At 37.3% G+C, this 26,474-nt stretch overlaps 2 protein-coding genes across 6 annotated transcripts; one reads left to right on the forward strand and one right to left on the reverse strand.

Moving 5' to 3' along the window:
• Positions 1-5,479: 5,479 nt before the first annotated feature.
• On the forward strand, positions 5,480-10,271 carry LOC112758446 (putative disease resistance RPP13-like protein 1). 5 transcript variants are annotated; one of them, XM_072220022.1, is made up of 3 exons: positions 5,500-6,993; positions 7,093-9,232; positions 9,987-10,271. In XM_072220022.1, the coding sequence occupies exons 1-2, from the start codon at positions 5,625-5,627 to the stop codon at positions 7,287-7,289; spliced, it is 1,566 nt and encodes a 521-aa protein (XP_072076123.1). In that variant the 5' UTR covers positions 5,500-5,624; the 3' UTR covers positions 7,290-9,232; positions 9,987-10,271. The 5 variants fall into 5 exon arrangements, with proteins under 5 accessions (XP_072076121.1, XP_072076122.1, XP_072076123.1 ...); XM_072220023.1 differs by lacking the exon at positions 9,987-10,271 and having other exon boundaries at positions 5,500-6,807; positions 6,897-6,993; positions 7,093-7,505; XM_072220020.1 differs by having other exon boundaries at positions 5,480-9,232; positions 9,463-10,271.
• Positions 10,272-12,614: 2,343 nt separating this feature from the next.
• LOC112756851 (putative F-box protein At5g60060) lies at positions 12,615-13,355 on the reverse strand. Its single transcript, XM_025805462.2, has one exon. It carries the CDS (start codon positions 13,353-13,355, stop codon positions 12,615-12,617), a length of 741 nt encoding a protein of 246 aa, XP_025661247.2.
• Between the last annotated feature and the right edge of the window lie 13,119 nt (positions 13,356-26,474).

A 26,474-nucleotide genomic window follows, 5' to 3' on the forward strand; every position in this document is an offset into this window, starting at 1 on the left:
TCAGAAGAGTGGAGTGTCGGGATTCATTAGAAACAAAAAAGTATAACACAAAGACCAAAGCAATTTTACCCAGACAATGGTGCTAGAAAACAAAGTAGACCTTAATCATATTGGAATTTGGATCCTCTAAATTTTAAATTTGTACTTTAGAGAGTAAAGTGTGATCTTCTACCTTTGAATAGTTTCTCTCTCATATTTATTTTTAGTCCCACCTATAAAATAAATGGTGAGAGATCACACTTTATTCTCTAAAGTGAAATTCAAACTCTAGAGCAAATCCATTGTAAGACCCAGTTAATTAACGGCTAATTAACCCATAAATGAGAATTTATTCTAGAAAGCCAAAAATGTTAATTTTATGGCTAAATGTGATAGAGGAGATTGAGACGAGAATTTCGGTACCAATTTTCTAGAAATCGGACCAAGATTGAACCAAACGGGCCAAACCGGTCCAACCGGACCCAAAGTGGGCCCTTGGCCCAACTAAACTAAACCAAAACTCTAGTTTTTAGCACTCTCTCTCCTCACAACACACTAAACACGCTGAAAATGGAGGCTATGGAGGGAGGAACACTTTCTCAAGTTCTTTCTCTCACTTGATCTTCAAACCACCATAACTTTTGATCTAGAGCTCCGATTGCCGCTCCGTTTGTGGCCACGCGTTCACCGCGGAGAGCTCTACAAAACCCATACAATTAATCTTGAGGTAAGCCACGTTTTACTGTTCGAAATTCCAGCCCTTGATTTCGAGTTTCATAAGCAAAAATGTTGAGATTTTGGGTTCTTTGATGTTATAGGACCCAACTCTCTTGAAGGAGAAGGTTAATCTTGTCTCCTTGGACCTTGGGTGTGGTAAGATTCTCAACCCTAGTGTAATTTGTTGTTCTATGAGGTTTGGGCATTGAGATGTTGTGTATGGGTATGATGATTGTGGCTTAGGTTGTGTATATGTGAATATTGGAGCTTGATTGGTGATTTTGGAAAGCTTGGAAGAGGATTTTGTGTGACAAAATCTGTTCTTGGAGGTGTTGAGACCTTGAGAGCTTGAGGACAAGTGGTTTGGAAGTGCTCCGGTTGAGCTTGGGAAATCGGCTAAGGTATGGTTTCGGTTTCCCGTATCTAATATGTAATGTGGTAGGAAATACTTAGGCTAGAGGCCCTAAGATAGGCATTGAATTGTTGGTGTTGTTGAGTAGTTGAGATATATGATGTGTTCATATATGTGATTATGAATATTGATGCCTTGATTGTGTGATGTATGAGAAATGCATGTTGTGATATATGCTTGATGGGTGATTGCGGTTGAATTGATGGGTGGTACCATGTTGATGGTGAGTATGATATTGATCATGTATAATGATGGTTGATTTGGAAATTAATATTATTGGAAATTGGAATGAGAAGGATGTATGACATGAGATTGTGTTTGTCCTTTAGCCATTGATTAAGAAGTGTTAAAATGGTTGGAGGTAGTTTTGGAAATTTTGGTAAAATGTCAATGTGTGAGTTGAGGATGGCTTGTTATTGATTTTGGTACATTTCGAATGATTTCAAAGAGAAGGGTTGAAATTGGCATGTTTTGATTGATTTTGAAAAGAGTTGAAAGTGGCTTGTTTTGAAAATGGCACTTTGTGGTTTTGAATGAAAACATGGTTTTTGGGCATATTTTGACGGGACATAACTTGGACTACGGATCTCTGATTTGTGCCAAATCTGTTTAGAAATGAAATTAGATCCGGGATGTCCATGCCGTTTGAAGAACGGGTGAAAAATGATTTAAAATGAGAGAGTTATGACCGTCGGAAGATTGGGGGTTGAATCTGTGAATTCTGCAGTTTTTAACTTAGAAAATTTTTAGCAGAATGACCCCCCGCGCGTAGGCGCACTTGGCGCGTACGCGCCGTTCTTCCAGGAAGCACCATCCACGCGTGCGCGTGATGTGCGCGGGCGCGCCGAATGTGCTGCACCCAATGCTCAGCCATTTTCCAGAGAGTTGTGCCAGAGTTGTGCCAGTTTTGTGCCTGGGGCACAAGAGTACCCACGCGTACGCGTGGCTGACGCGTGCGTGTTGTTTGGCTAATTTTCAACCCGCGCGTTCGCGCGTATGACGCTTGCGCGTAGATGAGTTATAAGGCCATCCACGCGTGCGCGTGGAGTGCGCGTACGCGTGGCCCTGTTTTCATCCCAAAGTTGATTTTTGAGTTTTAAAAGCCAAATTTCATACTTCTAAGCCTCTGATCTCACCACTTATGTCTTAAATCATTATGATATGCCTAGCATGAGAAAAAGGGCTAGTGACTGTGGTAACTTGCAAGTGAAGCAAGGGGAAAAATGAATGATCATTGAGGATCAAAGATGATTATGTGAGATGCGGAGAATGGCGGTGGAAGTGCTTGTTATGCCATGGGCCGAAGGGCCATAATTGTTAATGAATTGGCTGGTTATGGATTTAACCGTGAGCCGGATGGCTAGATTATTGCCGTGTTATGGCGGAGCCATGTTTATGGCCAAGTATAAATGCATATATGCTGTTGATTGAATTGTGTATGTTTGCACTTCCACCATTGGAGATGAGGGTTTCCCTGGGTAGTAGCAATGGCTAGCCACCATGTGCTCTAGGTTGAGACTCGAAACTCTGTTAACCCAATGTCGTAAGTGTGGCCGGGCACTGTGAAAGGCTCGGATGAGCTCGCCCCCATAAATATTCACCAGTGATGGTGATGGATAAATATTCACCAGTGAGGGTGATGGATATGGATCATGATTATGATCAAGTTTATGATGAGTATAACTCGAGTTGGGGATGCACGACAGAGGGACAGTCCAATGGTTAGCTACCAGGACTTGTCGGGTTGGCTCTATAACCGACAGATGATATCATCAGCCACTAGGGACAGGCATGCATCATAAGCATACTACATGAATTGTTTGAGATTGCCTATTGACTGCATATTACTTGCTAATTGCCTAAATGCCTTATCTATTCCTATTTGTAAATCTCTTGTCTGATATAACTGTGTTTGCTATATTATACTCCTGCTGGTGGTTGGGAGGTCTGAAGGAATTGGAAAGGGAAGTATTAGTTAGAATGAAGGATCTTTAGTCAGTTGCCACTTACGGTTTAGCTTGTTTATAAGCTTTGATATTACCTGAAGGAAGTTCTAGGATTGCCTTCGGCTTTCCTCTATTATTATGTATTATATATGTGGAAGCTGTTACCGTACTGGGGACCTCTGGTTCTCACCCATGCGGATTTTGTGGTTTTCAGATGCAAAACGCGAGGCTTCTCGTTGAGGCATGCTGGAGACTTCTGGATTAGCGAAGATCCTTTGTTCTTGGGACTCTGTTTGGTTTATATATCTTGTTTAGATACTTTTATCTCCATTAAATAATACAAATTGTGATGACTCCTTCTAGAGGGGATTTTGGAGAATAGGTTGTATGTATTTGTGTCCCTTTGGGTTTCCTTTGGGGTTTCCTTATTTTATTATATGTATATATTATTATGCTCGGACCGGTTATCTTCGCAGCCGGATTTTGAGTCTTGATATTCCCGTTTTTGACACTCCTTATATATATGATCTTGCGTTAGCTTATCCTTTGCTCGTTACGTTATCGATCGGAGTGTTGCGCGTTCGAGTTACGGTTTTTGTTTACCCCTTTTTCTACAAAGGCTCCTAGCTATAATCAATTATTCATACTACTATACGTACTAAATTTTTGTTTTAGAGGTCGTAATACCTTGCCATCTCTGAATTATGACTTAAGCATAAGACTCTGTATGGTAGGGTGTTACATCCATCATATTGAGAAAGTGAGCATTGCTAATTATCAGCATCATTACTTTACCATGACCCACCACAAATGGCTCATCTATCTATCTATCTATCTATTCTTAATATATAATATAAAAGTAGATGGATAAGTTTACCCACATTACTTTTAAGACATCTTTCTCCTCCTACTAATGTGATGTCAACAACATCGCTTACTTGGCAAAACTTTAGAATCAACTATTCAATTTTTGCCAAATCAACTATTATTTCCAAATAAGCAAAAAATAAAATATACAAAAAATATACAAATAATAGAAATATATGCAAATGAGACTGTAAAATTACCATTGACAATAATTAAAAATTAATAGTGTCTAACCAAATTTGTAACCTATAAGAATCTATATCCCGATATTTATTATATTTTACAATTATAAACAATACAATAAATTTATAACTCTAATAATTAATTTATTAATTTCTATAAATAACTCATTAAATGTAATAAACATTCATAATACAAATGTTATAATAATCTATTAATCATAATAAATTTTACGTTACAAATATTCAAATTCTATACTATTTGAACTACTTATATAAGATTATTATCACCATTTCTTCAAATAATATCAAATTTAGCACAAAAAATTTATTTTTGCACTACACAACATCTCAAACTTATTAAATAGAGCATAATAGCACCAAACAAACATACAATTGGTTTATCAAAGTTCGCGTGGTTCATCTATGGGAAACATTAACACCCACAAATAAAGAAGAATTTCTTTACTTAGAAATGATTATATTAGATGAAAAGGTACAAAACAAATATATTTATTATATTTTTAAATTGAACATTTCCTAACCCTATTTTGAATTTGCAACACTTGAGACATTGTTGTGTCAAAGAAAAATATTAACAGGTAATTTCACTTTATACTATTTCAATTATTCTTGTTAAAATAACTTATTTAAAAAAAATTCTACACATTTTTGTTCTTTTTATTGTAAATATTATTGGAAAACTGCATGCACATGAAGAGATTAAAGAGAAAGAAAACCATACAAATTCAAGACACATCTTCGGAAGAAGAACATACATACAAAAATGGAACAAACAACACAATAGAAAGTGCATACAACTCAACAATTCATAAAGAACATGTCTTCACAAGAATCTACGACAGAAAGAAGAAAGCAACAACTCTAACAATAACCAATAAAAAAATGGAGGACGAGCACTAAGTCCATCAACCAAAACAAATACAAAAATCAAACCACCAAATAAAAATGTCACTTTTTACAACTTCAATATCCAAATTTTTTGTACTATAAATTATTTTAAACAAATACTTTTTAAATTTAATTTTAATTTACACATATTTAATTTAATTCTACAAAATATAGCCATTTTTAATATTTATTATATATTATCATTAATTCACTGCTTCCGCGTTGCGTGGACCTCATTTTAGTTATGATAATGATAAGGTAACAAGGGTGATTTTGAAAATTTTGGAAATAAAAGGTAACAACAATTAGGATTAAAGGCAAAACTGAAAAATGTGACACTTCCATATTGCAAAATTACAATCAAACACATAAAATTAGTAAAGAGCCAGCAAGGCATTCCCACTAACGATACCAACTTTTTATGAGGCCCCTCAGAACCCTGTTTAGTCAATTATTGTCTTTGTCTTGTTGCTAACAAATTATTGAGAACTACTTCTTCACTATAAGCTTTGATATACCAACACACAGTTCGGTTACAAAGCTTGCAAGCATTGCATTTTTCACTCTTCTCCTTCATATCTTAAATTTCTGATCACTTGTTGAGATCATATCATGGCTGGTACACTTGTTGGTGGAGCTTTCCTCTCTGGCTTCATTAACGTCGTCTTTGACAGGTTCCTTACAACTGATGCTGTCAACTTGGTCTTGGGCAAGAAACTTGGCCCTGACTTGGTTCAAAGGCTGAAGACTGCTCTGTTGGGTGCTGAAGGTCTTGTTGCTGATGCTGAGATGAAGCAGTTTGGTAATTCATCTGTAAGGAAGTGGCTCGATAGTCTCCGGGATGCTGTTTACTGTGCTGAGGACTTGCTCGACACTGTCCTCGCCAAAGCCGCCACTCAAAAGGAGCTAAGTTCTTCCTGGTGGTCCCCTAGCTTCTTCATCAACCGAGATAGAGATGACATGGTAGACAAGATAGAAGGGGTGGTTACACGAATTGAGGATCTTGGAAAACAAAAAGATTTCCTTGGTCTTGAAAAGATTCCCACTGGTAGCTCATCATGGAGGACTCCATCCACTTCTCTTGTAAAAGGGAGTGTGTATGGCAGGGAGGATGACCAGAAGGCCTTAGTGCAGATGCTGAATGACAACAATGAGCATCACCTCTCTGTGATCGCTATTGTTGGCATAGGTGGGGTTGGTAAAACAACTTTAGCCCAATGGGTGTACAACAACAAGGAGTTTATGAAGGGATTTGATCTGAAAGCATGGGTTTGCGTTTCGGAGAAGTTTGAAGTTGTTGAGACTACAAGGAATGTCATAAAGCAGCTCCATGGAGGTTCTTGTAGTCTCGATGATTTCAATTCACTTCAACATACTTTGAAAGGAGAATTGTCCAATAAGAAGTTTTTCATTGTTCTTGATGATGTTTGGAGTGATGATGGTGACAAATGGAGTAATTTTATGACCCCTTTCCAACAAAATGGGAATAAGGGAAGTATTGCTCTTCTGACTACTCGGGAGGAAAATGTTGTTTCTGCAGTTCGAAATTGTCAGCCTTATTTTCTCAGGAAGTTGTCGGAGGACTATTGTTGGTCAGTGCTTGCAGAAAATGCATCTTTTCCACAGTCAAATGGGAGAGCAGCACTTGAAGAAATAGGAAGAAAGATTGTCAAAAAGTGTGATGGCTTGCCATTAGCTGCAGAAACACTTGGTCACTTGTTACGTACTAAGCATGATATTGAGGAATGGAACAAGATACTAATGAGTCATATTTGGGAATTTCCGGTGGAGAAGAGTAAGATTATTCCAGCATTACTGATAAGTTACTTCCATCTTTCTCCATATTTAAAGCGTTGTTTTGTTTATTGTGCTTTGTTTCCCAAGGATTTTCAATTTGAAAAAGATGGATTAATACTTTTGTGGATAGCAGAAGATCTTTTACCACCACCAAAGAGAGGAGAGAGTTTAGAAGAAGTTGGTTGTGAGTGTTTTGATGAACTTACTTCCAGATTATTTTTCACAGAGATTCAAGATGATGACGATCATTATTTTGTGATGCATGATCTGTTGCATGATTTAGCAATATTCCTTGCTGGAGATTTCTATTGCAACTCAGAAGAACTTGGTGAAGAGGAGGAAATAAGGATTCAGACTCGGCATTTGTTTGTAGATTTACGTCGTTGTAGCTCAAAACTTTATAATTCTATTTCTAAAGTAGAATCTTTGAGAACATTATTATTGTTTGGCGATTTCTCATCTCCCAACTGCAACTTGTGACATATTATCAAAGTGTAAATACTTGAGAGCTTTATCCTTTAGTAAACTTAATGTGGTGCTTGATTCAATAGGAGAATTGATCCATCTACGCTACTTGGATCTCTCTTGCACTAATATTAAGACATTGCCAGAGTCTTTGTGTAAGTTGTGTAATTTGCAAACATTGAAGTTGAATCATTGTTCTAATCTAAGTATGCTGCCTAGTGGCTTGCATAATCTTGTGAGTTTGCGGCATCTTGATATTAGGAAAACTTTGGAAGAAATGCCCAGAAAAATGAGCAAATTGAATCAATTGCACGTTTTAAGTTTCTTTATCATGGGCAAGCACGAAGAGAATGGAATCCAAGAGTTAGGAGGGCTTGCAAATCTTCATGGATCCTTTGAGATTAAGAAATTGGAAAATATTGTGGATGTGAATGAAGCAAAGAGCGCAAAGGTGATGGATAAGAAGCACATTGATGAATTATGCTTGGAATGGTCTCCAAGTAATGATTTGGTTTCAAGCACACAAAAAGAAAGAGACATGCTCGATAACTTGCAAATGCACAGTGGGTTGAAAGAGCTGAAAATAAGGGATACAAGGGTACAATATTTCCAAATTGGATTGGGCATTGTGCCCACCAAAACATGACAAGTGTATCTCTAGAGTCTTGTGACAATTGCTGCATGCTGCCTTCGCTTGGACAGCTGCCATCTCTTAAGTCCCTGTGCATTGAAGGTTTTGATCAGCTGAGGAGTATTGGCGGCGAGTTTTACAAGAATGAAGGAGATCATCATGCTTCACATATTGCACCATTTCCCTCACTAGAGACATTGGAATTTCATTATATGGCATGTTGGGAGGTGTGGCACGTATCTGAGTCGGAATCATTTCCTCAACTTAGGTGGCTTCAAATAAGAGAATGTCCAATGTTGAAGAAAGAGATGCTTAATCAGGTATTCTTCAAAATTGTTTCTTCTTTGTCGGATGTTTCCAAAGTTCGCAAACTACGTATAGGCTACTATATAGAATAGCACAACGGCATGTATCTTGATGGGGATAGTTTATCAATTGAGGGACGTGAATCTGTGAAGGAGTCTGCATTTAAGGCAATGATGAGCATCAACCATCTAACTTGCCTCCAAGAAATACACATCTGGAGGTGTAGCAAACTAGAATTCCCCCAGCTACAGCTGCAGAAGTATGATTTGGTAGAACTAAAAATACATTCCAGCTGTAATTCACTGACCTCGTTGTCATTGGAATTCTTTCCCAATCTCAAGAATCTGGAGATAGAAGGGTGTAGGAATCTGGAATCAGTGTCAATGTCAGAGGCACCACACGCTGCTCTTCAACGTCTCTCCATCAGTGGATGCTCCAAATTAGTGTCATTTGCAGGAGAAGGACTGGCTGCACCCAACTTGACTCATCTTCAAGTCACAAATTGTGAGAAGTTGGAGGCATTACCACGTGACATGAAGAGTCTACTCCCAAGTTTACAGTCTCTCGAGATATATGGTTGCCCAAACATTTGCAGGTTGCCAGAGGGTGGTTTGCCGCCTAACTTGAAATCACTTGAAGTGGAAATTGGCGAGCAACAGATGAGGGATCTATCATGGATGGGTAACTTGCACGCCCTCACTCATCTTACTATTGATGGGTGGAAGAACATAAAGTCATACCCAGAGGTGGGTTCGCTGCCTCACCTTCCCTCCCTTACCACTCTCAAGATATGCTGGTTCAAGAATCTGGAGACATTGGTCTGCAACTAGCTTCTCCGCCTCACCTCCCTTCAAAGCTGGAGAATATGGAAGGACAAAAGCTGCCTCCCTCTCTCTTGCTACTCAAAATTGAAGGGTGTCGTTTGCTGGGAGAACACTGCAAGAACAAGCATCAACTAATCTGGCCCAAAATTTCCCACATCCCTGACATTAAAGTCTTCTAAACAGAGATTTCTGAGCAGGTAATTCTCTAATCTTCATGATTCACACATGCACAACTGACAAGTCATACTTATTAATACATATTTTTCGATAAAATTGCATCTACAGAGGAACATAAGAATTAATTACCATGAAATAAAAATTGAAAGACAATTAATATCTTTTTTCGTGTATCCAGCACTTAAGAATTTCTTCTGATATATTAAACAATTGGATGAATCAAATTTACTGTTTTTACCATCCTCTGCAGGTAGCTTCTACCGAGGTACAAGTGCCCAGATGGCTAAGATTTCAGCACATATTCTTTATATAAAACAAACCATACTTACATTACCTTCATTCAATATTGGACAATGAATTCTTGGGGTACAATATGGAGTAATTTTATGAATTCAATATTGCACAAAAATATATAGATCGTAAAGACCCCTTTCCAACAAATTGGTCTTTATATAATATTGGGGTACAACATGGACTTACGATCTATATATTTTTGTGCAATTAAAAAATAACGCATAAAGACCAATATTACACAACTGAAAATTAATCCTACCCTTTTCAAGAATTCACCTCATGAGAATTTAACAGTGAATTATTTTTTCTTATAATTTCTACATAGTTCCATTCATTCAAAGGTAATCAATAACCATGGATTACTATGCCGACATTAAAGTTGCATTATCTAGCCTTATGTGCATGAGGAGACCATTATTGCAGCAAAAATCAACTTTTCTAAGGATTTTTATTGTGTTGAGTTACAAAAATCTAATGCAGGTGGACTATGTTTGAAATTAGCTAGCAATGCATGAAAGACAAGTATAAGCCGTGGACATTGCTAATCCCAGTCAAAGTCCAGAAGAGACACTTCAATTGCAAGCAAACATCCAAAGCAATAAATAAAGGTCAAAGATATGTTGTGCTAAAAGCGTCATAATAATTTGGAAACATGTATTCACCATGCAGGGAGAACTTATATTTAAGGATATGTAACAAATAGTCTAAACAAGAGTTAATACTCAAATTCGTCCCTGAAAGATCATACGATCTTTATTTTCATCATCGAATGGTTTTTTTTAATCAAATTAGTTCCTGAAAGATAAAATGTAAGTCAAATTAGTCCTTCTGTTAGTTGGATGATGACGTGGCACGTTAAGTGCCACGTGGCAGGTCAGCGACATGTGGCACTTGACATGTAAAAAAGTTTTTAATAGTCAAAATAGTCCTTGAAAGTCCAGACATAAATCATTTTCATCCCTCAAATTTTAAAAATTAGTCAAACTAGTCCTTATATAATTTTTTTTTATTTTTTCTTCATAATATTAAATTTGAAATATTTTTTGATACTACTAATTTTAATAGAAATGTAATTGACAAACAAAACATTCGTAATCGTATCTTTTCTTCTTAAAAATATTTTCAATAAAATTATCTCTCTCCTTTAATTCTTCTCAAAATCTCTCTTATTCTTTTCTATTCTAAAACCTTTTTCTTACATTATTATATATATATATATATTCAAAATTAAAATGTATGTATTTATTAACCTAAACAAAGTTATATGCTCAAAATTAAAATTTATGTATGTTAAACTAATGTAATAATGTAAGAACAAGGTTTTAGAATAGAAAAGAATAAGAGAAATTTTGAGAAGAATTAAAGGAGAGAGATAATTTTATTGAAAAAATTTTTTAAGAAGAAAAGATACGATTACTAATGTTTTGTTTGTCAATTATATTTCTATTAAAATTAGTAGTATCAAAAAATATTTCAAATTTAATATTATGAAGAAAAAATAAAAAAATATTATATAAGGACTAGTTTGACTAACTTTTAAAATTTGAGGGATAAAAATGACTTACGTCTGGACTTTCAAAGACTATTTTGACTATTAAAAATTTTTTTACATGTCAAGTGACTCGCTGACCTGCCACGTGTCATTGACCTGCCACGTGGCACTTAACGTGCCACGTCATCATCCAACTGACAGAAGGACTAATTTGACTTACATTTTATCTTTCCGGGACTAATTTGATTAAAAAAATTATTCGAGGACGAAAATGAAGATCGCGTGATCTTTCAGGGACGAATTTGAGTATTAACCCGTCTAAACAAATTAAAGACTTGAAATTTGAAAAGATTAAACTAGGAGTATTCATGGATCGAGTATAACCGGATTTGATGTGATCCAGATTCGGCCGAAAATATATACCAAACCTATTTGTTAGACCCGAACCCGGTCCTAGACCTGATGAGACCTACACACTTTCGGGCCATAGTTATACCGAGTGAAAATCGAGCTGTTAACATTACATTGCCTTGATACCTTCTTGTAAGCTAACATGTGAAAATATCCAAATTTTCAATACTCCAACCATGATTTGACATGGTAAAATTCACTTAAAAAAATATTACAAGAACCAACCATTCTCCAAAATTAAAGCATAATCACAATCAATACTAATATTGTCTAATAACACCAAATATTTAAGTCAATACAAATAACACAATATTATGCACTAGTCTAAAGTCTTATGCATTCTAAACATAAAATATTAACTTATAGTCTTATAATGACTAATAAATTAGGCTGCGTTTGTTTCTGAGAAGAGGACAAGACAAGACACTGAGAACAAGATACAAAGGATAGAGACACAAAATTTTGTGTTCTTATATTCTGTTTGGTGATAAACTAGAACAAATTATGAAATCCAATTTATTCTCATTTTTTTCATTTAAAAAATTTGAGAAGAAAAATATATTAATAAAAAATATAATTATAAAAAATTAACAAGAATAATGAAAGAAAAAATAAAAAATAAGTTGTGTCCCTTGTTAGTGTCTCTGTGTCTTTCCTGTTAGGATGGACACAAAATATACTAATTCAGTGTCCCTGGACATAATGTCTATGTCTATGTCTCATCTGTCAAACACGATTTTGTGTCTCCGTGTCCCTGTCTCAGTGTCCTATCTTTGAAAACAAACGTAGCCTTATAGTCTTATAATGACTAATAACATTAATTGCGTATGATGACCGGGCTGCCGGACCAGGTCCGGGTGACCTGGGCTATGACCCGGTCCCGGTCTCACTCACTTTCTAGATTTCATTTCTTTTCCTCGGGTCACTTCGGGCCCGGGTCTTCATGGTCCAAAATCCTTCGGTCCCTGGCCGGGTCTTCTGGCTGAGGCGTGCACACCCTTGTATTAAAGTACAAGGACAAAAGCTTAAGGACTAAGGAGTATGAATTAGGATAACAACCAAACAGGAGGACAAAAGAACTAACAATAGTCTCTGGGAACTTCCATGGTCCAAGTCGAAGATGCCGATATCTTGAGCAACAGGATCGTAAAATGATTATTGCAACCCTATTTGGTTATCTGTAAACCAAATCTGATTTCCTTTGCTTAGAAAAGGCACATGAATTCAGAAGAATTAAATCCAATCACTAGTATATAGTTACCTAAATTATCTAATGTTGACCACTCTTTTCTGTTTCTTTTTAACTCATAGATATCGAATTTGAAAGTTTCATCTTCTTTGCTTTTTCTCACTGTATATCTTACCAACATCAATAAGCTTCCATTGGCGCACCCAATAAGATATTTAGGCTCGAGAGGGCCTACAGGAATTTCAGATGGAGATCTGGTTTCATGGATTCCTCCCTTAAGCCCTGCTCTTGTCTTTGTATCAAATTCATATAGCTGCCCCTCTTCGTTGATGGCATATATCTTTTCTTGAAAACATATTACGTCTTCAAACTCCTTATCTCTTGTTGGAAATTCTACCCATCTCATATTGCCAGGCTTGTAAAAGGCTAGTCTCTGGTTAGGTCCGAATATCACCACCGCCATAAAATTTTCAATGTCATGCTCAGGAGATGAGTTTATAATAACCTTATAAACTTGGAATCTATGCACTTTATCTCTATCCACGGTGCTCCTAATATCATGAAAATCCCACAGTGTGTATTCATTCCCATGATTATCAGGCTGGTAATCAATTATATCGGGTAAAGTTGAGACTGGAGGAAGATCAAAACTACGATTTGTAAATGGATTTAACATTTGCATAGTACCATCAGATATGCATTGGACAATCAACCATCCATGACCAGAACCGTGGATGAACTTGTTGTATGACTGCATCTCTGGCAGCATGACATGGTAAATATCTTTCTCTTCAAGGGCACAAGTATCAAGAGTTTCATCATCTGCATCAGCTAATTGCATGAGATGATGAATCTCCTTGTCTTCGTACGAATGATTCTGGACAGTTTCCTCAGGCAACAATAACCACGGAATTTTGTTTCCATTGGGTTTGGAAGTTTCAAGCTCCATTCTTTGCAAACAAATCGAAGTTAGATGTAATCATCGTAGGCATGGAACCGTTTTAAAATTTCTTTCAACAAATCTTCATCAATGTCTGCCCGTCAATTAATCTCGTCCATGTCTTTGGCGCAAGCTATGTTGAGTTACAAAGAGTCAGATCTTAAAAAAAAAGGGCCAGAATTTGAAAATTCATAGAAATTAAAACGTCAATTCACTCCACCCACAAATAAAACTACAAACACGAAAAATGATTCATAATAATCGTTAGAACCAAACCCTAGAAAAAAGTCACTTTGTGCTGCACCGAAGAATCATAAGCATAATTCAACCAAACCATATGAAGCCATATAGGAAATTCAATGCAGAATTGTGGCAATGTTTTTATTTTGATTCAATAACAGCAAAACAACAATTCACCAAAACAAATACAACATATTGGATTTAAAAATCAATCTCAACAGAATTAATAAATTAAACAATTGAATTTATAACTCAATCTCAACAGAATTAATTCAATATCAACGGACTGAATTCAAATAAAAATTCAAAACATTAATATCCCAAAATTCAGCAGAATCATTGACGAACCGGATTCCTGCTAGTAAAGAATTTTACAAAAATAATCATGTTGTAAGTATAGTTTCTAAACCAACAGAGAATCCTTTCGTACAAAAAACTTGTTTGTCACTTAAGCAAACCCAATAAAAATAAATAACCGAAGTATTCAAACCTCGGGTCGTCTCTCAAGGAATTTCAGGGAAGTATGATTTATTATTGGTTATGGAAAAAGGTATATTTTGGGGGGTTTTTGAATTAAAGAACAATTAAATTAAATGATAAGAAAAATAAATTAATAATTAAAAAAACTCTTGGCAAGGTATGAGAACTGAAAATCTCATCCTAGTTATCCTTATCAGGTGTGATGAGAATTGTTATTGCTCCCACTTAGTTAACCCTTACTAAATAAAGGAAAGTCAAGTGGACTAATCAACTTGATTTCTCAAGTCCTAGTCAACTCCTATGGAAAGACTAGCTTTAGAGGGATCCAAATCAATCAGCAATTTCTAATTTTCAATCAATAGCTGAGTTTGACAACTCAAGTATCACCAATTACTTAACCAAAGCCAAAAGAGAAAAAATCTAAATTATTTATATCATAAATAGAAGAAAGCAATCATGAATATGAAATACCTCAAATTGCATTAAATAGAATATTCAAATCTAATATGAAGAGTTCATAAGCCAATTTGGCAACATAAGTAATTAACAAATAAAAGCATTAGAATAAATAAAAGTAGAATAGAAACATAAATTAAAGGAACATTGAACCTGGAATTGGAGAAATAACCATACTCTAAGAGAAATCCTAATTCTAAAAACCTAAGAGAGAGGAGAGAGCCTCTCTCTCTAGAAAACTACATCTAAAACCTAAAATTATGAATTATGAATGTTATCTTTATGAATGAATGGATTCCCCCACTTTATAGCCTCTAATATGTGTTTTTTGGGCAAAAAACTGGGTCAAAAACATCTCAGAAATCGCCCCCAGCAATTTCTGATACATCCAGCACATGGCAAGGTCACGTGGGAGCGTTGTCCATGCGTTCGCGCGGATTGAGTTTTTGCCAGGTCACGCGTGCGAGTCACCTATCTTCGGGACAGCTATGGCAAATATATCATTGCGAAGCCCCTGATGTTAGCTTTCCAAAGCAACTAGAACTGCCTCATTTGGACCTCTGTAGCTCAAGTTATGACCGTTTTAGTACAAGAAGGTCAAGCTGGACAGCTTTAGCAGTTCCTTGAGTTTCTTGTATTCCTTCCACTTTTTCATGCTTTCTTTCCATCCTCTAAGCCATTCCTGCCCTGTAGTCTCTGAAAATACTTAACACACATATCAAGACATCGAATGGTAATAAGAGAGGATTAGAATTAGCTGAATTAAGACCAAAGAAACATGTTTCCAATCATAGCACAAAATCAAGAAGGAAATTGTAAAACCATGCATTTTGTATGGATAAGTGTATGAAAGATTGATAAAATTCACTCAATTGAGCACAAGATAAACCTTAAAATAGTGATTTATCAACCTCCCCACACTTAAATATTAGCATGTCCTCATGCTAAGCTCAAGAGAAGCTATAAAGGGTGAATGGGGAAAGTAAGAATGTATGAAATGCAACCTATCTGTATGAATGCAGCTAAATGCAAAATGCTTTTACCTACTTAGTGAAAAGTAAATAAATCTTTCAAGAACAAATATGAACTGGATTTCACTAATTCAAATCATAAAAATGAAGTACAATTAGACTTGCAAGAAGAAGATAGCTCATGAAAGCCGGGAACAAGGAATCGAGCATCGAACCCTCACCGGAAGTGTATACACTCTAATCACTCAAGTGTTTAAGGTTCGATCTCTCAATTCTCTACTAATCTTGCTTTCTAAGGCTTGCTCTTCTTCTACCAATCAACAAAGAATTAATGCACAGATACACATATCAAGAGGTCTTTTAAGGGTTGTAATGGGGTTAGGGTCAAGGTAGGATTGTATTTGGCCAAGTGGACTAAAATCTGAATCCTTAATTAACTTAAACTTTCCACCTAACTTTAGACAATCCATGTAATCATAATACCACATCTAACTATCCATTAACCATGTTTTCCACATATTCATGCATCCTAATTTCAAGTACAGTACATATGCATTGCTTTCACCATTTACTTTGGAGCATTTTGTCCCCTTTTACTTATTTGCTCTTTTTTTCTTTTTTTTCTCCTTTATTTATTTATTTATTTATTTTTTTATATATATAATTTTTTTCTCAATGCATATGATTAAATTATTGAATGCATGAACATGTCCTAAACATTTCTTTCACATTTTCATAAAGATATATAACACCCAATTCTTAAACCAAATGTTTCCAAACCCAACTTCCCCACACTTAAATCATGAACACTCTCACTAGTCTAAGCTAACCAAGGATTCAAATTAAGGACATTATTGTTTTTCTCTTAGAGTTAATGATGTGCTAAAGTAAAGAACAAAGGGGTATAATAGGCTCAACATTGGTTTGCAAAGGATAATGAAAGGGTAAGGCCATATGGGTATGTAAGCTCAGTGAAACAAAGGCCTCAATCATATAAGTGCATGCATACATCAAACCATGGAAATATAGAATTAAGCAAGACAAAGATCACAATTTTAGAGAGAACAACACACACCAAAATAAAATATTGGTTGATAGAATGCAACCAATTCAAATAGGCTCAAAATCTCACAGGTTTTGTGTGTTCGAGCTCTAAACCATGTTCCAGTAAAATATTTCTTCAAACAAGTTCAATAAAAATTTTAATTCAAATTAGTGAAATTATAACACCCTAATATTCAAATCCTTATGCTCGAGTCATAAGTCAATGATATTACGGTGGTACGACTCTCAGGTGGATTTTTAATAAATAAATATAGGTAATTTCGAAAGGAGTATTAATCGAGAAGCCTGAAAAGAGTAGAAATAAAATCGCGAAGACGTATCTCTCACGTTTCGACAACAAAAGATAAACCGTGAAGCCGAAAACGATATGCGGATAAGGCGTAGAGGAGATTAAGAGATAGATAACAGATAGATATATATAACATAAGTAAATAGCCACTAGTCGCGACCCGCGAAGTTTAGGTCGGCTAGGGTACAGTATGAAAGTAGTTGACAACAGTATGTCCTAATCTCTCCCGAAGGAAACATGAGAGCCTCTATAGGCAAATTCAAAGAGTTCAATACATAATATAAACTTTCCAAAACAAAGGTGGAGAGATTCTAATCAAAACACAAAGTAGAGGAAATAAAGATCTTCGTCGTCTCTCAGACGACCCACAACTCACTTCTGAGCACCTGGACCTGTATCTGAAAAACAAAAGATATATACGAAATGAGAACCCTGGGCCCATGGGTTCCCAGTACGGTAAAAGTGCCAAATAAATACAATGCACTGCAATAAAACTCACTAAGCATCCTAAGCTTCTTCACCAATTATTCATCTTAGGTTCTCGCTAATCCATGAATAGGCAACTGTCATAAGGGAGTGCTAAATCTAATTCATATTTCACATGTTTCCCAACTCGCTGACTCTTCCACGAATCAGACTCAGAATTATAAGCAAAACCATCACCAGTTGTTCTGCCTCAGCAATTCTATATCAATACATCATACACTCGCCTGGAGCTAGTGAAACCACATCACTGCGTCTACCCAGGGAGCTACAATTATCTCATTCAATAATCATCATCATCATGCAATCGCATCATCAATTCATCCCATCAAGAACAACCCTCAACACCCACCGACACCAGCATGAGGGGCCTCTCAGTTGTACAAACACAAGCAATACAGGCAAGTAATACACAAATATGGTACAAGTAGAACAAGTAACATATAGTCAGGTAAGATGGCATATATGATGTAGAAATCCAAAACAAATGGCAAACCCAAACAATTCAAACATATGCAAATGATGAATGCCTGCCCTATGGCTGATGATATCATCTGTCGGTTATATAGCCAACCCGACATGTCCTGGTAGCTAACCATTGGACAGAAACACCCATTGCGGAGCAAGTAGGTTTGAGCTACAACCCCCTTGCTACTACCCGCTCAACCCAGAGCCAGTGGAATAACCACTACTGCGGCTACTACCCAGGCGGGTGTTTAAAAGCTCAACCTGGAGCGAGTGGATTCATCACTACTGCCGCTACTACCCAGGCATCACAATCTCTGACCTGGAGCAAGTGGGACGAACCACAACCCTTGCTACTACCCAGGTATCTCAAGCATTGGCCCGGAGCAAGTGGGACGAACCACAACCCTTGCTACTGCCCAGGTATCTCAAACATATATTCATTCAATCTCAATTCATATTATCAACATTCATTGTTACCAAATCTCAAACATTAACTTGGAGCAAGTGGGACGAACCACGACCCTTGCTACTACCCAAGTATCACAAATAAACATTTATTTATAATCACCCTTCATTATTATCAATTCTCAGACAATGACCCGGAGCAAGCGGGACGAACCACGACCCTTGCTACTACCCAGGTATCACAAATAAACATTTATTTAAAACTCCATGATTAAACTCGTTTATCATAATCCTCCTTTCCCGTCTCATACCCGGAGCAAGTGGACAACGCCACTGCCTACTACCCAGGGTCGCACATCACATTTCAATATCTTTTCATTATTATCCATTTAACATATTCATTCATTAATCATATATGCATTTATACTCAGCTATAAACAATAATGGCTTTGCCGTAACCCGGTAATAACTCAGCCATCCGGCTCATGGTCCAATCAAGAACGGGCCATTTATCAATAAATATAGCCCTCCGGCTCATGGCATACACGGTATTTCCACCGTCATCCTCCATATCTCATATAATCATCTTTGATCATCATTGATCATAACTTTTCCCCTTGCTTCACTCGCAAGTTACCACATCCCCTAGCTCCTTTCTCATTGCTAGGCATATCATAATGATTTAATACATAAGAGGTGAGATCGGAGGCTTAGAAGTATGAGATTTGGCTTTTAAAACTCAAAAATCAACTTTGGCATAAAAACAGGGCCACGCGTATGTGCACTCCACGCGCACGCGTGGATGGCCAAAAACTCATCGACGCGCAAGCGCCATATGCATGAACGCGCGGGTTGAAAAATATCCAAATGGCGCGCAAGCGTCAGCCACGCGTACGCGTGGGTGCTCTTGCGCCCAGGCACAAAACTGGCATAACCCTGGCACAACTCTCTGGAAAATGGCTGGGCAATTGGTGCAGCGCATCGACGCGCCCGCGCACACCACGCGCACGCGTGGATGGTGCTTTCTAGAAGAACGGCGCGCACGCGCCAAGTGCGCCTACGCGCGTAGGGTCGTTTTGCTAAAAATTTTTCTAAGTTAAAAGCTGCAGAATTTACAGATTCAACCCCCAATCTTCCGACGGTCATAACTTTCTCATTTTAAATCATTTTTCACCCGTTCTTCGAACGGTATGGACATCCCGGATCCAATTTCATTTCTAAATAGATTTGGTAGAAAACAGAGATCCGTAGTCCAGGTTATGTCCCGTCAAATTATGCCCAAAAAACCATGTTTTCATACAAAACCACAAAGTGCCATTTTCAAAACAAGCCATTTTCAACTCTTTCCAAAGTCAATCAAAACATGCCAATTTCAACCCTTTTTGAAATCAATCAAAATGTACCAAAATCAACATCAAGCCATCCTCAACTCACACATTGACACTTTCTCAAACTCAAGCACATTTACATATCATATACTCTTCCTCATGCCAAATTTCAACAACACTATTTCCAATCAACTATCATTATACATAATCAATATCATACTCACTATCATGTGGTTTCACCCACAAATCAACCTTAATCACTCCTCAAGTATATATCACAACATACATATCTCTAATGCATCATAATACCATCAAAGCATCAATAATCATAATCACATATATGACCACATAATATATCTCAACCAAAACCAAACATGCCTCATCTATATAATTTCACCCAAATTTACCAAATTCCACACTTCAACTCCTCAAACCTTATTGTTCAATAACCAACCCAATCATTCATATATTCATTATCTGAAATTCATCCAATCACTTGTGTCATCATACAATGCACACATCAACTTACCTTTCTTACCTTTCCCCGGCCTCCTGCCCAAAATTCACGACCTCCGGCCCAATTTCACAATTTAAATGGATGAACCACAATTCAATACTCATTACCCAGTACATCAAATTCTCAATACACCAAGCATACAAGGCTACACAATCCTCAACCCAATCATTAATTCACATTACATACCAACTATGCATATTAGCACCAACCATTTACGCAATCCAAACTTAATCCTAGGGGCATCTAGCCTAGGAATTCTCATCACAACACACGGTACTTAAATGAAACTTAAACCGTACCTCTTGTAGCCAAACCAATTGAGCCTCTTCTTTGGAAGTCTTCACCAACCTTAGCTCCAAGCCTTACCAAAGCTCCTCAAGCAATACCAATCTCCCAATTGTGCACCAACATCACCAAATACACTAACATAACCAATATCACATACATACATCAACCTAGGGCTCATAAAAATGATAAATCACAAGGGTTTGAGCACTTCTTACCTCAGCCCATATGAAGTAGAGATAGAACTCACTTAGAATCCATGTTAGAGTATCCCTAAACACCCAAAATCACAAGATTTCAACACTAACTACCCAAAAACGTGTAACAGTGGGGAATTTCGAAAACTGGGCAGAGATGAATGGAATACTCACCACCAAACTTAGATAGAATTGTAGAGGATGAGAAGATCGACGCGTGGCCGCAAACGGCTCGTCAATCGGAGCTCCGTAGCTCAAGTTATGGTGGTTTGAAGATCAAAGAGAGTTAGGTTTTCTCTCTTCTCTTCTCTCTTCTCAAATCAGCGCCCCAACCCCTCTTTTTAGGGTAAAATAAGTTGAAATGCTCACAACTAATGTTTATATATGTTGGGTCTTGGGCCCACTTAGGCCCGGTTCACTTATTTTTGCCCATTGGCCCAATTTTGGGCCAAAACCTTTAAGATTAGCGCTCTAAATCGCACTTTAAATATTTCTACCTTCCCTAATTATAATTCCTCATTTCTTAATCTTATTTACCCATAATCAATTTCCTCAACTGTAGTACCAGACAGATCTCAGCCGGTACTGCCGGTCAGAATTCCACTGCGCGCTTTTACGCAGAAAACTATATTTTCCGACTCGGAAAAAATCACTGAATCCAAATATCATATTTAAATTATCAAATTCCAATTGCCAAATCTTCCAACCATATTCGCTCCTATTTAACTTATTATTTAATTAATTTCGGTTAGACCGGGTATTATAGAAATGTTATAAAATAATTTTATGAAAAAGAAAATATTACTTCAACCAAGTGATAAAATATGCACAAAAATCAAACAAACATGTAAATGCAACAACTCATTTAACAAAGAAAATTTAAACATTGGTGTTGAGAAGGAAATAACTAACCCATGGAGATCGGTATCGACCATCGACCTCCCCACACCTAAAGATTGCACCGTCCTCGGTACATGCTGAGATGTGCAGATGGACGGGCTACTACAACTGATGCTTTTATCTAGAGATTGTGCAAATGGACTTGCCTGTTGCCCCATATAGAAGGTTCTCTTTCCCTTTCTCGGTGGCCAGCCTGAAAGAAGAGGAAAAAGAAGAAAAGTAACCTAAAAATAAAGATAAGAAAACAAATAAAGTCTGGGTGGGTTAATGCCAAATAATGAGGGTCTTAATTACATGGTAACTACAATATGCAAGTGAGAAAACAATAGAAGCACATGGCATACCAGTGGTACAAAAGTTGCAACAATGGGGGAGAGAGTGTGGGTAATGCAAGATAGTGTAAGTTCATATCAATGCAAGATAATATAAGTATCATGAAGGAGTAGCATTGACTTATGAAGAATAATATCCAGTCAGAGTAAAACAAGTCATGAAGCACCAGAATAATTCAAGAAAAGATGCAACAGTTGAAGAAGAAAATTTAACACCAATGGAAAAATAATAAATTTAGAAAAGAAAATAAAAATATGCACAAAATTAAAATGCAATGAATGAAAGTATGCAACTAAATTAAATAAAATAGAATGAAAGAAAAGAAGGATGAGAAGTTAAAGAGATGAAGAAGAAGAAAGTAAGAAAAAGGGAAGAAAGAATTAGGATTGGGGGAGAAAAGATAAGAATTCTGGTGCAGGTCTAGTTAAACTATGCGTCGCATGCGACACGAATGCGTGTATCACGCGTTCGCGTGGTTGGCGCTATTTTCAAGTGACGCGTACGTGTGCCTGACGTGTACGCGTGACTTGATTTGTGCTATTGGCGCGAGTGTAGCCTCGCGCACACACAACTCTCTGTTTTATATGCACATTGCCAAAATTTAGGGTGACGCGTGCGCGTGAGGGATGCGCACGCGTGGGTGGCCTTATTTTGAAAAATGACGCGTACGCGTGGTGACGCGTACGCATGATGGAGTTTGTGCTTCCAGCATAGTTCCAGCCCCACACCATCATAACTCTCTGCCATACACCTATTTACGTCGATTTTGCAAGGTCACGCGTGCGCGTGGGTGACGCGCACGCGTGGAGGGCTGGTTTTTCAAGTGATGCGGACACGTCAGGACGCGTTCACGTGGGCATGTTTGTGCCTAAGGCACGCCTCCGGCCACGCTCCCGCGTGACTCTCTACTTCTTTTCTTCCCTGTTTCGAATGCACATATAACACGGACGCATCAGCAACGCTTGCGCGTCGCGTGCAAATTTTTTTTTTATGCAGAATACAAATGCTGATGCAGGCACTATGAATGAACACTAAGAAAAAAAATAAAATAAAATAGAACTAAAAATAAAACAAAATAAAATAAAACTAAGACTGAAAAAGAACGATCATACCATGGTGGGTTGTCTCCTACCTAGCACTTTTAGTTAAAGTCCTTAAGTTGGACATTTGATGAGTTCCCTGTTATGGTGGCTTGTGCTTGAACTCATCCAGGAATCCCCACCAATGTTTGCAATTCCAATATCCTCCGGGATCCCACACTAGTTGCATAAATCCTTCAAGCAAGTTAAAGCAAGTGACAAGGCCCCAAGAGTGTTGATTGCCAGAATGAATTCCGGGGTCCCAAACCTTACTTTTGCACCCGTCTTCTTGTTGATTATCATTTTTCTACTTGGGTGGTGAACAGTCGGAATTCTTACCGAGATATCCAAATAATTTCCTAGACCCATTCAATTGAGAATTATAACAACCCTTATACTTCAATTTGGAGCATGCAACCATATTGAACCTTGCATGACAACTCTTACCACTAACCATCTCCCTCTTACTCTTATAGCCACAAAGAGCTCTAAGTTGCCCATCCGTCTCAAGAAAAGCATATTCAAGTGGGCTAATTAAGTTTAGAGATGAAAGATTTACCCACTTGAATGAAAGAATAGATGGTGATGGCTTTGGGGGAGAGGTCTCCAACAACTTTGGCAAGGTGATTTCCAGCTCCATTTCCTTGAGCTCTTCCTTGACAACTTCCACCTCTTTGCAAGCTTCTTCAATTTCAACCTCTTCCTCTTGGTACCTTTCTTCCAATTCGATCTCTTCTTCACTGTTCACCAAGGGCATGGGAGGTTGTGCTTCTTCTTTTTTAATCTCCATGTCAAGTCCAATGGGAGAGAATTCAAATGTAGATAAGAATTCATCAATGATTGAATCCATCTCTTGATCATCCCCTTCAAAGTCTTCAACCATGATATGCCTTGGAGTTGTACACCCTCCTAAACATCAAATTCAAACTCCTTAGAAGGGGGTTCTATGACTGGGCTTTCCCATGGACGTTCCGCATCTCCTAAGTCTTCAACCACTTCTTCCTCTTTAACGATTACGGCTTCCTCCAATTGTTCCAATACAAAGTCATGCTGCTCACTGTCCACCGGAGTTTCTAGTGTCTCCTTCATGCTACGTTCTTCATTAAATTCTCCACATGAAGCCATGGAAGTTCCTTGAGTGTCCGAACGTCGAGAAGCTAATTGATTTATCGCTTGTTCCAGTTGATGAAGGGTTGCATGAAATTGATCTATTATTTTCTTGAGGCGAGCCTGTGATTCTTGGGTCAATGGATATGGACATGGTGCATATGGAAGTGGTGGTTCTTGGGAGTAATTGGATTGGAATAGGGGTGGATAAGGGTTAGGTTTATATGGAGGTGAATGGTGTAAAGGGGCTTGTGAGTTTGGTGGTTTAAAGGTATGTTGGGGAGGTGGTTCATAAGGATATGGTGGGGCTTGTTGGTAACTACAAGGGGGTCCACCATATTCATCATCTTGGTACGCTCTCTAGAATGGCTCTTGACCATAGTAATTTGGTGGAGGTGGTTTGTCACGAAAGGGTCTACCATAACTATTGTCTTGGTATGCATCACAGAATGGTTGTTGGTTATAGCGTATTGGAGGGGGTTGTTGCCAAGAGGGTTGATCAAATCCTTGTGGCTCCTCCTATCTTTGATTCTTCCAACCTTGACGCCTGTTTTCATTATAGCTTCCATTCCTTACAACAACATTGGAACCAAACTTGAAACCAGATGGGTGAGAATTCATAGTAGCTAAAGAAAATAAAAATTAATAAAAATTAATGAAAATAAACTCCTAAAACTAGAAACACTAAAAAAAAAGAAACGAAAAAGCAAATATTTACAATAACCAATAATAAGACACACGTTTGCAATTCCCCGGCAACGGCGTCATTTTTTGACGAACCGGATTCCTGCTAGTAAAGAATTTTATAAAAATAATCACGTTGTAAGTATAGTTTCTAAACCAACAGAGAATCCTTTCGTACAAAAAACTTGTTTGTCACTTAAGCAAACCCAATAAAAATAAATAACCGAAGTATTCAAACCTCGGGTCGTCTCTCAAAGAATTGCAGGGAAGTATAATTTATTATTGGTTATGGAAAAAGGTATATTTTTGGGTGTTTTTTGAATTAAAGAACAAGTAAATTAAATGACAAGAAAAATAAGTTAATAATTAAGAAAACTCTTGGCAAGGTATGAGAACTGGAAATCTCATCCTAGTTATCCTTATCAGGTGTGATGAGAATTGTTATTGCTCCCACTTAGTTAACTCTTACTAAATAAAGGAAAGTCAAGTGGACTAATCAACTTGATTTCTCAAGTCCTAGTCAACTCCTATGGAAAGACTAGCTTTAGAGGGATCCAAATCAATTAGCAATTTCTAATTTTCAATCAATAGTTGAGTTTGACAACTCAAGTGTCACCAATTACTTAACCAAAGCCAAAAGGGAAAAAATCTAAATTATTTATATCATAAATGGAAGAAAGCAATCATAAATCTGAAATACCTCAAATTGCATTAAATAGAATATTCAAATCTAACATGAAGAGTTCATAAGCCAATTTGGCAACATAAGTAATTAACAAGTAAAAGCATTAGAATAAATAAAAGTAGAAGAGAAACATAAATTAAAGGAACATTGAACCTGGAATTGGAGAAATAACCATACTCTAAGAGAAATCCTAATTCTAAAAACCTAAGAGAGAGGAGAGAGCCTCTCTCTCTAGAAAACTACATCTAAAACCTAAAATTATGAATTATGAATGTTATCTTTATGAATGAATGGATTTACCCACTTTATAGCCTCTAATATATGTTTTCTTGGCAAAAAATTGGGTCAAAAACATCCCAGTTATCGCCCCCAGCAATTTCTGATACATCCAGCACGCGGCAAGGTCACGCGGGAGCGTCGTCCACGCGTTCGCGCGGATTGAGTTTTTGCCAGGTCACGCGTGCTCGTAATCCACGCGTGCGCATCACCTATCTTTGGAGCAGCTATGGAAAGTTATATATCGTTGCAAAGCTCTTGATGTTAGCTTTCCAAAGCAACTGGAACCGCTTCATTTGGATCTCTATAGCTCAAGTTATGACCATTTTCGTACGAGAAGGTCAGGCTGGACAGCTTTAGCCGTTCCTTGAGTTTCTTGTATTCCTTCCACTTTTTCATGCTTTCTTTCCATCCTCTAAGCCATTCCTGCCCTGTAGTCTCTGAAAATACTTAACACACATATCAAGGCATCGAATGGTAATAAGAGAGGATTAGAATTAGCTGAATTAAGACCAAAGAAATATGTTTCCAATCATAGCACAAAATCGAGAAGGAAATTGTAAAACCATGCATTTTGTATGGATAAGTGCATGAAAGATTAATAAAATTCACTCAATTGAGCACAAGATAAACCGTAAAATAGTGGTTTATCAATCATCAATAATACATCCTATGCATGTTCAGAATA

The sequence above is a fragment of the Arachis hypogaea genome, chromosome 16 (genome assembly GCF_003086295.3).
Source record: "Arachis hypogaea cultivar Tifrunner chromosome 16, arahy.Tifrunner.gnm2.J5K5, whole genome shotgun sequence".
NCBI classification, from domain to species: domain Eukaryota; kingdom Viridiplantae; phylum Streptophyta; class Magnoliopsida; order Fabales; family Fabaceae; genus Arachis; species Arachis hypogaea.

Bases quoted from the DNA above. Each gene is read 5' to 3' on its own strand.
- LOC112758446 (XM_072220020.1), top strand. From the start codon at position 5,625: ATGGCTGGTACACTTGTTGGTGGAGCTTTCCTCTCTGGCTTCATTAAC.
- LOC112756851 (XM_025805462.2), bottom strand. From the start codon at position 13,355: ATGCAGTCATACAACAAGTTCATCCACGGTTCTGGTCATGGATGGTTG.